General features: G+C 48.5%; 2 protein-coding genes across 2 annotated transcripts; both read right to left on the bottom strand.

Moving 5' to 3' along the window:
* Positions 1–3,694: 3,694 nt before the first annotated feature.
* BDW47DRAFT_122053 (uncharacterized protein) lies at positions 3,695–4,412 on the bottom strand (the record flags this gene model as incomplete). The annotated part of the gene is made up of 3 exons (XM_024815762.1): positions 3,695–3,724; positions 3,780–3,975; positions 4,384–4,412. 3 exons carry the CDS (start codon positions 4,410–4,412, stop codon positions 3,695–3,697), a joined length of 255 nt encoding a protein of 84 aa, XP_024676296.1.
* A 3,685-nt stretch (positions 4,413–8,097) lies between these two features.
* On the bottom strand, positions 8,098–10,304 carry BDW47DRAFT_98204 (uncharacterized protein). The gene has a single exon (XM_024820592.1). The coding sequence runs from the start codon at positions 9,853–9,855 to the stop codon at positions 8,440–8,442; it is 1,416 nt and encodes a 471-aa protein (XP_024676295.1). The 5' UTR covers positions 9,856–10,304; the 3' UTR covers positions 8,098–8,439.
* Between the last annotated feature and the right edge of the window lie 3,426 nt (positions 10,305–13,730).

Here is a 13,730-nt window from a genome sequence, read left to right as displayed (position 1 = left end):
CTATTACGTGTCGTTAGTTGACAAAATAGTTCAATCACATATGTTATTGAATGGTTATTTTGGGGGTAAAAAGAACTGTAGAGGTGAGAGTGGTACGTAGCCCTAATTAGCTGGATGAGCGAGCATAGAGGCAATGCTCTTCCTTTCTATAGATACGTCAAGTGCGAGGCAGAGTCATAAATAATATTGCAATATTGTGAAAGACTACAATACATCAAAACCCCAGCACCTCCACAAGTACCCCAAACCTCCCCCCCCCCCCACACCATACACAAGAGGCGAAGCTGTCATCCATCCACACATGTAAATCCCAACCATCCCATAAGCTGCCACAGATATCCGCGCAAAGTGAGGCACGTTAGTATCAGCCAGGCAAGTCAGGCCCCCCATATACCCCATTGTTGAGAATTCCTGGAAAGGTCTCAAGGCGGTAGGTAAATAATCAACAAGGGTATTTCCATGTGTTGTTAGTTTTCTTTTTGTGATCGGTTCAAGCGCAACACTGAGATCTTCAACAGATGAGTCATGCATGACTGGCTTTAATGCCGACTGCAGTGGAGTTGTGGAGTGCGCCAAGGTTGCATTCCTTATGAGGACTTGCCATGCTGGATATGCTATACTTGCTGTGATATCTTCTGCGGGGCCTCCCTCCATCGACTAGAAGATTGTATGATATCCTGGGTGTCATGGACAGAACAAAACGGTTCAGAGTGTTCAGGAACACGACAAATGGTGTCATACCCTTAAACAGGTATTCAATATGGGATCAACCAGAATTTCTCTATAGGAGACCTAAGAATGGCCTGTTCTTTCTTCTCTTTGATGGAGAACAAGGTGGAGACACTGGCTCTGCGGCGATGTCAGTCCTGGGAACCGGCGTTGAGTTCAATCAAGGGTCCAGGATTTGCGAGCGAGAATCAACAAAGTGTGAGCAGATTGACACGAGAGGAGACTTGAGAGGAAGAAGCTGACGGCGGCTTCAGGGAAGAGATAACGCAGTCTAGAAGGAGTGATTTGTCGATTACCGTGGTAAGAATGAACGTGACAATTTCAATGTAATAGACTGGGGCACACGCGGTCCGTAGGTTTGACCAAGATCAGCGCCTGGGTTTGATAGGGTTTTCTGAGGTCCCTGTTTACGTCAGTGGTTAGGTGATATTGAAGGCGTGGAGTCTCTTAGGGTGTAAATGACCATACAATCGGCTTATCTCACAAAATCTGTGGAATTGACATACCCATCTTTTAAGGAAGCGCGTGAATTTGACTCTATCCAAGGGTTGGGTGAGCCCGTCGTCGACGTTGTCCTCCCACGATATGTCAGCGTCACGTTCAACCGGTGGCCATTTGATATAATGTAGAATTGGACCTTGGTAGCCAGATCCTGGGGTGTAAGTCTCTTTCTGACGTGCACATCGCGGATGTTGAGTAGATCCAGGCGCGGAGCGGGTGAGATGGACGTGTTGTTAGAACCAGTGGCAGTTTCATGGTCCCTTTTTTGTTGTGCTAGAGCCGTTTTCTTGTATTTATGGCCTCTGTATTTGTATCTTGCATTAGGCAAGTACCGGGATAGTTGCTGTCGTCGCCCTCTTTGAGGTGTTGTCGTTGTTGCTCAGAAGACAACCTGGAGAGAGCACAACCGGGATGCTATCGTGCTTGCTGTCGCTCTGCAGGAGTGTAGAGCGACTCACCATTCATCGAAGGATCGAAATTTGCTTTGATAGTGGAAGGGATATGGGTAGGGAAGCCACTGGGAGTGGCAGGAGGGAAGAGAGGGGGGTGAGTAAATGAAAACACCAGTCCCTACCTGAAGCAGTGTATGAGATTCCCAGCTGTAGTTTATCTTAGCTGACACTGCAGTATTTATTATTGAACTGCACACTGTCTTTGCTAATCGCTGAACGGAGTGCCAAACACGCTGTCAGTATTTACAGTAGCAAGGGTGTAATAGCAACTTACTTCACGCTTGAGATGGCCTTGAAGATGTTAGAAAGCCAGGTCTGAGAGAGACCGTTCATAAATCTTAGCACCAGCTCGAATTGTCCTCACGATCTAGCGGCTTATTCGTATGAGCGAGACAGCGACTTGTGTATAAAATAGGCTGTTCTTGAAGCACCGCTTCTTCACGGTTTTCTTGTCATCGAAGTCGAAGACCGGTATCTTCCAATACAATACAAAGATTGAAGTGAGGTGTGAAGATATCGTGTTGAGTGGGTTTCAAAAAGACGACGGGTAATGGGTACAATAAGCGAGGGTTGAATAGTGAGGTGTTCTTCGAATCCTTTGATAAGGACCATAGAAACCTTTTGTTGGGATATCAGTCATATCAAGCCTGGTCAAGAAGCAAATTCGTTTTTTCTTATGCGATGGCTACTATTCTTTTTCCGCGTAGCCTGCGTGGGGGTATGCCGTGCAGACGTTGACTTGTTGGTAAGCAAGGCCTCAGTGATGAAAGCGATTAATTGTCTTCAAAGATTCTGCAGCAACATGAGAGTACGTGGTTCTTCAGGAGATCTTCTTAAAGTTGCAATGGCCCAGCACGCTTTGAAATTGGTGACGTATCCGTTGTTGTCTTGAAAGTCGATCTTTAACGTCGATTGTCTTCCACCTGGCCGTATTCAATGGGATTAAAAGTACATCGCGCGACATAGCTTCCTCAATCTCTTGTATGTGGCGTCTTTTCTGAGCTTGAATATATTGTAGTGAGCTCGTGAATCACGTCTCTCAGGTGACGCTGGCTCATCGAGTATACATTTGGCGGAGAATGAAAGGGCAACAGCATCAAGTCCACAGTTCGCCAAACCCCTCAGAAGTAGAATAGTTCTCGTGCATAGTTCCAGGTTGAAGTGGGTCGTTGCTCGCTCAGGCTTCATGGAGAAATAAGAAACCTTGTTCGCAAGCACACAATAGTTTTAATGTCGCTGAGTTCCAATTGCGGAAGAAAGGGTGTTTTTACAAGACAAGCAGTGCATGGAGTCGATATCTCTCTGGGCCTTCTTGGACGCGGCATGTGCGTTCATGACCACATCAAGCGCCGTACCATCTTTGGTGATGTTTCGGTTCAATAAATTGCTGGCATAGTGCAGACTTATCGCGCGGTTGGCAGTAAATCCCGAATAATGGCGATCTTGGGTTATATGGTCGTGCCACTGACGATACAAGTATCATGCCAGGGTCAGAGTGTGGTCATCAATCATGGTGATCTGCATATATATCACAAGGTTGTAGAATCGGGTCTTCGTGTCAATATAGCTAAACGCGTCTTGTTGTAGCATATTATGGGGGTTCACACTAATTTACTTGTCCTCCGTGATGCAGAATCCCTCATCAACTTTATCGCCCGACTGTGCCGAGCGATACATCTTGTTTGAGCAGGTACTCATGACCGAAAAATCCATGAGACCTGCGACCTTGGGATCGGACTCGTGAGACTTTGTGATTGAGAACAACCAGCAGACATTAGGGTCGTTAGGGTATCATGAAGCTCATTGTTAGACCGGAATAGCTCAGAGCTGTGTCGTCCATCACCTGGGCCAATAGTGTGTCCATGTTGACATCCTGGCCGCAATTTTAATGTCGAAAGTCATATTCTGGGGAGTAGCACTGGAGGGACGTCCAGTCGGTCATCGTGGGAGTCTCCGGATGATGGTCAGGATCGAGGACTAGGTCTGGTGACACATCTATATACAAGCCGTCATCAGTTGAGTGTCAGGTGCCCCTCTTCAACCTATACCGCAGTTTATCAGCCATGGATTTCACCAAAAAGAAGAGATATCACGCACCCTGAGGCAAGGGTGGCGGCCGCGCTGGCACCTGGCGCAAACCAGGCGCCTCGCATTGGTAGCGCAAGCCACCCCCGCCTCGCCACGTGCGGCAGCCCGCACGCAGCGCAGGCAGGGGGGCGGGTCGTCCTCGGGGACGACCAGGCGGCGAGCCACGGGGGCGACGGCGGCGGCTTCGGCGGCGGCCGCCGCCGGGCTGCGAGAAGGCTAATTTACCTCTTTGTCAAGAATAGCCGAGCTCTTTTATTGGAGGCGACAGACATAATATATATGACCTATAGGGAATGCGGAACTTGGAATGAAACAAGATACACCCTAGTATGGAGCTTCCATAGTTGTAACCTGAATCGTAGATCCACAGTGTAGGCTTGCATTTGACGATCTCCACAAAAGGCAGTAGTGCCCCAGGCTCTACCCAGGTCAATTCAGTCGCCGATAATCATCATGGTGTCATGACCATCAAACCAAATTCCACCATAAAGGTAGAGCGGTATATGAGAGTAGGCCGATTGACCCCGTTTATACCGTGAATACATCGCTCGTCCATACTGCGCTGTTATCTGCGGTGCCCCCCGGGAGACGGTAGGCCGTATCGACCACCTACGCGGCCACTCCAGCGTAGCTTTGCGCCATGAGCGCCAGTCCACAGGGACCAAGGCGACAAAGATTTTGTTGAAGGATTTCATTCCTGTATTAGTCATGTGATGTAGATGGCCATAAGCGAGAGCTCATCGCTTCATCCTTTAGAGAATCAACGATCTTGACCAAGCTCAACTTCATCAATTTGGTCGGCGAGTTTTGAGAGTGCAGGCGAACATGTACTTCCATTCATTAGCTAGCTCACTCCACACAAGCACACAAGCGGAAGTGTATCATACTCAAGCGTAGGAGTAACGTCTTTGCAGACATTAGACGCAATTTATACAGCCCTGATTTGTCTGGCACAAACCACGGGCACTCGGACGCACCTTAGGTTCGTCGGCGGGCGGCAGCAGTTGGGGGGGAAGAGGGATCTCTCCAGGATATATCATGTCGGAAGGGATGCGTCACATAAATATAGTCGTTGTTACCCTGACCATAGATGGTGCAGTCGTCGAGGAAGAAGACCAGGTTCATATCATCCCCGCGCACAACTCGAGCAGTAGCGGGGTTTCTATCTGACTTGTTTGACACATGATCGATTTGATTCGTTTCTTAGGACAGAAGAGTTCTGCACTGTTCAACAAGTCAAGCGCGGGAAAGTCTCAGACGAATATCTAAGAATAAAGCATGTTTTGTCAGCCCATCATTCGAATAATCAAGAAGCGCGCTGGTTCCATCTAACCTATCGCACCTATCGCACCACACCAGCACCCTGCATCGGATGCCCGGTATCATCTCGAGCATATATACAGGACTTAGTATCGTCCACAATGTGGGTTCTTGCAGTGTTAGACATCTCTCGTATAATGAGTAGCTATATCATAGGTGCCAATTTATGTGCGTGTCTGTTCAAGGCGTCTGATCGCCTTCGAGGTACTGTCCAGCAGGATAACCCCATCGTTGTCTTGGCCCTAGCGCTTGAATAGGTTAGCTTGCTAATTGTAAGCATACAAGCACAGATAAAATGTACACACTGGTTTTGAAGTCTATCCAATGGGACAGACATTCATGGGAAGCCCCGAGATCTGTTGTCAGCGTTCCGTGAAGCTGTATGTAAAAAAGCCACCACCACCCAACACGATTGCAACCTGCGAGTTCGGGGCTCGTTTAGCCTCAGAAACAGGTGTTGAAAGGACCTCATTCGTTCGTTTGCTTGGTTCAGGTGACGTAGATTAGATATAAGCGAGATCTTCATCGCTTCTTTCATTAGAGAATCAACGATCTTTACCAGCTCAACTTCATCAACAGGATACGAGCGCTGTGCCATGCGGACAAGTCTGTCGGCTCCGTATCTAAGCAATATCCTCAGACCAGGCCATTCGCGCCTCCTCCACTCCATGCAATCACGACAGACGATCTGCAAGGAACGACAGCCCCGAGCGTCCCCAGGTAGAGTTTAGCCATCCAGGCCTAGAGGTGCCATCAGCAAGGTCTATTTTCAAATACGAACTCGTTGGGGAGCCGTTGAAATGACAGGTCTAATCCATTCGGACCCCACCCGGATAACGTATCGCACTTACTACCTGCAGATATTGACGAGGCTGTCAGTTTCTCGTGTCATACTGGTGGTGGCAAGCATGGAGGTACTCACCGGTCGTATACGTATGTATATGTTGTTGGAATATAGAGAAAAGTCTGGAGCGCGTCGTTGGCCTGCTCCAGGTAGTTGTGCGCGATATATCACGTATCTGATGTATAGATGGAGATACAGTAGATGTCCATCTGCGAGAAATTGGACCAACTGGTCAGATATAGCGAGGGAGTATTTGAATCCCTGCGGGAGACTGACTCCATGAAGAGCTAGCTCCCCTTGTTATTCCAGACATATTTGTCTGTTCCACAGTTCTATAGCAGTGTCGTACTGAGCTCAGGGATAAGTGGTATAAACATAGTATATAACGAAAGTAAAAAGGCAATATATATATGCCTCATCGTCAGGAAGATACAAGAGAAGGAACAGAAGGAGGCTTTAAATAGACTACATTTCCCTCTCTCAAAGACAGACAACTGTGATGATGAAAAGTTTTCATGACACACTGCTGTTTGCAAATTGATTGCTCTGCACTATGCAGTACACCGTGAGTATCCCATTCATCATCTCCTTCTTCACCATTCTCTTCACTGTATATAGCCGTTGACAACATGTATCATTGATTAATTGAAGAGCATGTAGGACAGCGGCAGTGACGAACATGCCAGTCATTATCTGTACCCCACATTTCCTTCCCCGCATGGGTCAAAGAATTTATAATATCATTGAGAAATAGCAAATACCCCGTCCCTTCTGCATGGGTAATAAACAGATCAAAGCTGAAAATCAGCATGACTCGTATCTACCAACCACTCCACCAGTAATCCGGCATTCCCAAAGGATCGGGCCCCATGTTACTATCACTTCACCCCACTCCAACTACCCCCGTATCAATCCTACAGCCTGATTCATGTAAGACGAACCTACCACTATAAGTACTTACTCAGACAAACCGGCAGTAACCTGGATAGGCGGGTCAGCAGATAGGTAACTGAAATAGCCCGTCGGTAGATTAGCAAGTAGCGAGTCAGATATGATAACCTGACTCGCCTACAACTCCACCCCTCCTCATCCTCACACCGGGGTAAAATTCCACCGTAGTCGTAATATACGGATTTGGACCTGATTAAAGCGCCACCAACATACAGTCAGACACATTCGATCTACATTAAAAAAAAACCCCGTCTAGAGCAGAGAAAAAGAAAAGACGAAGAAGACAGTTCATCAAATGATCGAATGTATGAAATGTCTGCGGCTCGTGACTGAATGGGTTAGTAGGATATACTATACGGTAATAGTATGGTTAGGGCTGACTGTGCCTGTGCCTGGACTGCGCCTTGTTGAGGGATGGGAGGATGGTGGATGTCCACGTAGCATACTAACTCGTTACCAGGTACTAGACTCCTGTGGCTAGATATGAGATGATAGTAGATATTGACTTATTTTTGATTTTATTCTACTAATTGTATCTATATTATATTATATGATTTCCCAATCTACTCGTAGAATCTCCTAATAAGTTATTTAACATACAGTAATCCCGGCGCAGTCCACCCCGTCCATCCTACTAACCAATCCCACAAGATCCAGATACATACATACATACATACATACACCATCAATAAAAAAAATAAAATCCACACGACTCAAGACCCCGACCCATCCCCCTTCTAATGAGAAGTCGAATCACCAGATATTAATCCCCGATTTAAACTTTCCTTGACTCGTTCCAGAAATGTACCTACCCTTGTCGTACGCCCTCTACTTTCTTACTGTATTACAGTCTCACTTACTCATTCAGTCACTCCCGTCCCGGGTCATAGGTAAGTAAGTAAGTAGGTACCTACTGTACGCATCCGTCAATCAACTAGTCAAGGTGGCGTGCTTCGCGTTGTGTTTCGGGACGGTCTAAGTACTAGGGTCGGTGGTACATGCGATCTCTAGTATGGTTGTACGGCATGTGTGTGTGTGTGTGCGACCAACAAAGAATGGGTTGCTCAGGGTAGGGTGGGTCTTGTTGGGGCCGGGAATATGTTCCACGGTAGAGTTGATAGATAGATTTTGCTTACTTTAGGAAGATAAAGGAAAAAAGAGATTATAGAATATTGAATAGGAAGAGTTCAAATGACGAATAGATATGACCACCCAGGGTCCGGTCACTATCAATAGATTGAAGCAGAATATACTATAATACAAGAACAGACGTACTGACTGACTCAATGCAATTGAGTAGTGGATGACTAGTAACGTAAGAAGGATGAAAAAAAACAAGCAAGGAAGAAAGAAAGCACCGAAGTAAGCAAATAGCCGACCACGCCGATACCGAACGCCACCGTTTGTAAAACAAGAGTATGAGAAAGAGACAGGCTATTGGAAAGAAAAGGCGAGATGAAAGGGAAAAGACAGTATTAACAGTATAATGGCCAACAGATCGTGTATATGATCATTCCAAGCAAAACAGCCGTGGCAGCGTGGGCGTAGGCATTATCAAGCGTTCAGCATCTTCGACCGGCGTTTGCTCTTAAACATAAAGCCCATGAATTTCTTAGCAGACGGATCTGACTCATCCTTGGGGTGCTTGCTGCGTTTTAGGCTCTTGACTCGCTTGTGACACCGCTGCGAGTCCGCCTCGTGCCGCTCCACGTCGTAGACGCTGTCCACCTCCGAGCGCAGACTGCTGGTCGAGCTGGTGCTGAGTCCGCCGGGGCTTTTCAGCGCGCCGAGCATGGGCATGGATGGCCGGCGCGTGGCGGGGCCGTTGAATCCACTGAAGCTCGAGTCGGAGCGGTCGCGGCTGAGATTCGGGAAGGCGGAGTAGGGGGCGGGGCAGAGAGTGTTGGGGGAGTACTCTGAGCTGGTGGAGGAGTACGACCCCGATCGGTGGTCCTCCCGGGAGCTGGGGGTTTGTCGGGAGGGGAAGAGAGAGAAGTGGGGGCTTCGCAGGCTCTGGAGCGAGGGCGGGCGGCGAAGGTGGTTCTTTGCGAACGACAGCGGGCCCTTCTCCGGGGCGCCCGCTTTGGAACGACAGAAGGTCATGGAGCGCGAGTGCAGCGATAGAGGGCGTGGGATCGGAGGCACGTCGGCCGCCGATTTGGTGGCGGCGCCCGACTTGATCTCTGCATCCGCCCCGTGGGAGGGCGTCCGCTCGAGCTGCGTCATAATCCGCCCGGAGAGCTGTCGGCTGCGGCGAGCGCTCAGCAGCAGACTGTCGGGGCGGGGTCGTGTTTTTGGCGAGTATTCGTGGTCCAAGAAGGTTGCGGACTTCAGGGCCGATCTGGACATACCGAGCGGGTTCAGGTCGTGCGCCGGGCCGTCGTCCTCGTCCATCGAGGACTTGCCCGAGCTGATTTGGATCAAATGCGGTTTGGTGATCGGCTCGACATAGGTCACTTGCTCGGCCACTAGCACGTCCATGTCGTCGACGGATGAACTCGACGCGGAGGAGCCAGACGATGGACTCCTCGACGGCAGAGACTCGGGAGGCACGTAGACGGTCGGCTGGAGAAACATGGGCGAGTGGAGGGGCGAGGTGGAGTTGGGGGAGGGAAGCTCAATGATCACGTCGTCATCATGGTCGAAAATATACGAGTCCGCCACGAAGGTGGCGCCGCTACTACGCTTGAGAGTGTCCATGGATACGGGGCGAGACGCCTTGCCCACGGAGGGGAATGGGGACAGAAGACCGGGATAGGTGGACGGCTCCGTCGCATCGACATTGGACAGCTCGTCGGCGCTCAGGTCAGAGTCGAAGGGCTCGGGCGGTTGGTAAGACTCGACGGGCGAATAGGCGTGATCGTGGGCACTGTGTTCTGACTCGGAGACATCCTCCTCCTCCGAGTCGTACCTATGGGGCAATTGTTGTGGTTTCATATAGTCCAGGTCCAAGCAGTCATTCGGGTACATGGTCGGCGACAATAAACGCACGCAGGGTCAGGCGCCCGTGCAGCAAATCAGACAAAAAGACGGGGTGAAAGAGATCAATCAATTAAGAGTATAGATTTAATGAAGAGGGCGTTGTTGGGAGAACCTGTCTGGCAGGGATGATCCGTCCAGAAAAGAAGAGAAAAAGGAAAGAAAGAGAAGGGCGCCAGACAGGAGGGACGAATGGTATATGAGAGAAACCGCCAGAGAGAAGAGAAGAGAGTTATGAGATAGTGGGAATGTAAAATATAAAACATGCAATATAAAGTCAGCGAGAGGTAAGAGAGGAGATCGAGGAACGGATCCCACGTAATAGGCTAGAACAGGAACAGGAGTGGAATGGAATCCTCTTTTGTCCCACACGGGCTGGTATGCTTGGACCCTGGCGGTGACTTGAAGTACGACGAGAGTAATCAATTGGCAGTGGATTCGAATGGATTGGATGTCTCTGGACGATCCGATGTGACTGGGTCAAGAACTGGGAGGGATCCACTGTCGCAGGAACTGTAAAACAATTATAAGAGATGGAATAATATAATAATCAAAAAACAACAATAATAAAATCAAAAAACAATCAAAAAAAATAAAAATAATTAAAAAATCATCAAAATAGAATAATCATAATATATTATTACTAAAGGAGAAACAAAAGACACACGTGCAGCCTTTCAGTATACAGTATCATACGGTATTCTCCTGCAGGACCGGAGGGAGAACCGTTACCTCCCTTGCATGGGTTCCTGACTATCCACTGGAGGGTGTGTAAAAAGGAAGAGAGAATTCAAGAGAGGGGAAAGAATGGAAAGAATGAACGTATGGTGAATTGACAGATCAACGTGAGCTGTCCATACAGTAGCTTGAAGAGGCCAGTGCACGGTGGGATCGAGAAGAGACGTGGAGAGATGTTGGTGGCAGCATCTAGATTGCCAGTGCACGCTGGCACCTGGATTAGGCAATCAGATGAATCAGTGGCAGACACTAAGCTGGTACTAAACTGCCGAGTTGATCATTTGGTGGAGGATCAGGTGAGGAAGATGGAGAATAATCCAGGTCAATCCAGCAACGCCAAGAGCCGTTCAACCAAATGAGGAAATAGTCATGGATCCATGAACTTAAGATGGTGATCTATTAGATGGATCATGACTGGTTTGTTTGACGCTAGGATAGGAGCATTAACCGGAGTATTAACAGGGTCAGCATTAGGGACATGGTGAGATAATCATATATATGAACAGATACGATATAATACCAATATAGATTATAGAGCTTCCTTGATAATAGAACCGTAGAATGTGGATAGAACACATTATAGAAAACATTATAGAAAACAACATGGAACAAAATCAAAATGAAAAAATACGAGGCACCGGGCGGTGAGACCCACCCGGAAGAATCAGGCGGTGTGGAGGACTTTTCCCTTCCATTCGGTCCGTTTTCTTGGATCCGGATCCACTGTTTTTTCTTAGGTTTGATATTGACCTGGTTTATTATGGCGGCATTCACAGTGGAATCCTATATTAACGGAGGGAATTGACAAAAAGAGACAAGCATAACTCTACGAAGATCCACCTCTGATAGGTCAATTCCTCCCCCTGAAATTGATTGTCAACTTACACAACCAGTGGAGTTCCCGTCTAACTCAAACACGCCGGTAGCATTTTCTGATCATGGATTTCTGTCCTTCAAACCCTGGCCACTGCGAGAAGGGCTTCCCCTGAAAGTTAATTTGAACCGTGTCCGGTTTGTGTACTGTACAGTGTATGTCTCCGTACAATACAACTGGGTCTTTTCATCCCCTTGGTGGACGGGATTGAATTGGTATCCACGCTTGAAATGCACGGTCAACACCGGACGAATCGGAGAATTTAAAGCCTTCGAGGACCGTAACTTCTTCGGGGGACCAAGTATCTAGGCCACACTCCCCTGCGGCAGAACCAGTGAACCCTTGCAGTTTTGTATCTCCACAGCTCTCCTTCCCGCACTCGGATGGTCATCCGATGACGACGTCGATTGATTCACTTGGAAACTGAATCGTTTGGATGGTCGGGTGTGCTTCACGAATAGATTGCGGATAGAGATGACCTGACGAGTGCAGAACCCAACCGTCAATCTGATCGAAGATCAAGCATGAGACCGGGAGAAAACCGGTGGGTTCGCACGCAAAGGCTGCAGGAACAAACAGCGGTTGCGATGTGAAACATTGGTGTTTGGTTTTATGTTCATAACTGAGTCATCTTCGTAACGTCTCCAATGTACGGAGTACAACGAGTACAACGACGCGTATACGGTGTACTCCTCCACAATCACCTCTAACCATATCAATAATCGTAGTTTATTGAAAGGAGACACGCAGTAATCCCCGAGTATACAATGTGGCTAGAAGATATTTTTAGGATGTGACCTACACCTCTTTCTCCCTTACTAGACTGATTCCAGCCTGCCAGATCCATCCTCAAACGCATCCCAGAGTCAATAAACTCAGTCAATGGTAATTATAGTGCGCTCTCGGGAGTATGTATCATCTGCGGGCCGGCATCGTGGCGTCCACGACTGGCCCAGCCTCTCGCGTTGATTCCCCAGACAGCCCGCAGGATTAGACATGAAACGGGATTCGCTCTCAAACCTCAAGCACAATTGAGTTTGGGAACTGAGTTTTAGGTGGGTATTCTACAGGAAAAAGGAAGAAAACTGACTTTGCGGTGGTGGGAGCAGATGCAAGCTGCAGCCTATACTTTCCCAGCCAAGCGCCCCGACATCCCCCCTCTTTCTCCAGTACGTACAGGAACCATATCCATTCGACCTCTCCCCCCGCCCCTTCTCGCGAAGCGGGGGTTTACCCCAACATAATTGAAGAAGGAGGGAGGAAGATCATCTCACACACGAGAATCGGGAAACATCATAATCCTCAATGCCGACAAAATCGATTTCGCATCTTAAACTAGGTACCTGAGGTAGCAGAAACAGATAGAATTCCAACCAATAGAACCCCCCAATAATTGATCGACATGCGGAGAAACCGGGCCTAACGCCCCTGACAAAACGTCCGGACATTCATCAGGTCGCTCCGTTATGATCAACTAGTTGGTTAGCGGACCCAATTCGAATCCTGTCCTCACCACCACACCCACTCACTACCACCCACCACACCAATCGGAATAACGACGGAGGAGAGAGAGGGGGGGAATTATACCTAGTGCGCTATGCACCCCGGTCCTGGATTCAGCGCCTTCCGCGCCTGGATATGCAGGTCACCGCAAAACCGTCGTCCCACCTTCTTTCTCTCCTCCCCCAGTTTTGGACGGGACGTGACAGTGTGACAGGTCATGACAGGTTTAGTGGTAGTGCCTGTGAGCAGGGTGAAGAATGGGTTTGCTCATTCTCATTCGGTGAGGAGGGCGAAAGAGGGATGGTGGAGGGGAGGGGAGGGGAGGGGGGAGTGATGGACTATGCGCGCCCTTAATACTTAGCCCTATCTTAGGCTCCAAGGCACACACACACTCCACCAAGTTATGAAGGTGGGTTGATATATCGGTACCTTGCTAGCCCTACATACCCGGTTTATATAGTGCTATTATAGTGGTACCTGGTAGGGATCCGAGAGGGGTCAGAAATGCTGAAGGACTGGTAGGTAATTTCCAGCAATCCATGCTCGAGGATAGTCGAGTCTCATAGTAACACTAGGTTTGGTTTTCCGGTTATCACCATCCCGGTATTTTCTTTCTGTAACTGCTGCTGATATTGCTGATCGCTTTGGTGCGGATATCTACACCGTACGATAGTCTACGTAGTCTGTCTCTCTAGGTGGTCTGAGATAAGGGGGTGGCGATATATGAGCCAGTAATTATCTCTCCGTACCT

Source organism: Aspergillus candidus, assembly GCF_002847045.1.
Source record: "Aspergillus candidus strain CBS 102.13 unplaced genomic scaffold BDW47scaffold_2, whole genome shotgun sequence".
Lineage (NCBI taxonomy): Eukaryota > Fungi > Ascomycota > Eurotiomycetes > Eurotiales > Aspergillaceae > Aspergillus > Aspergillus candidus.
This window is presented reverse-complemented; position numbering and strand designations above follow the sequence as displayed.

Coding starts and splice junctions, on each gene's coding strand:
- BDW47DRAFT_98204 (XM_024820592.1), bottom strand. CDS start 9,855: ATGTACCCGAATGACTGCTTGGACCTGGACTATATGAAACCACAACAA.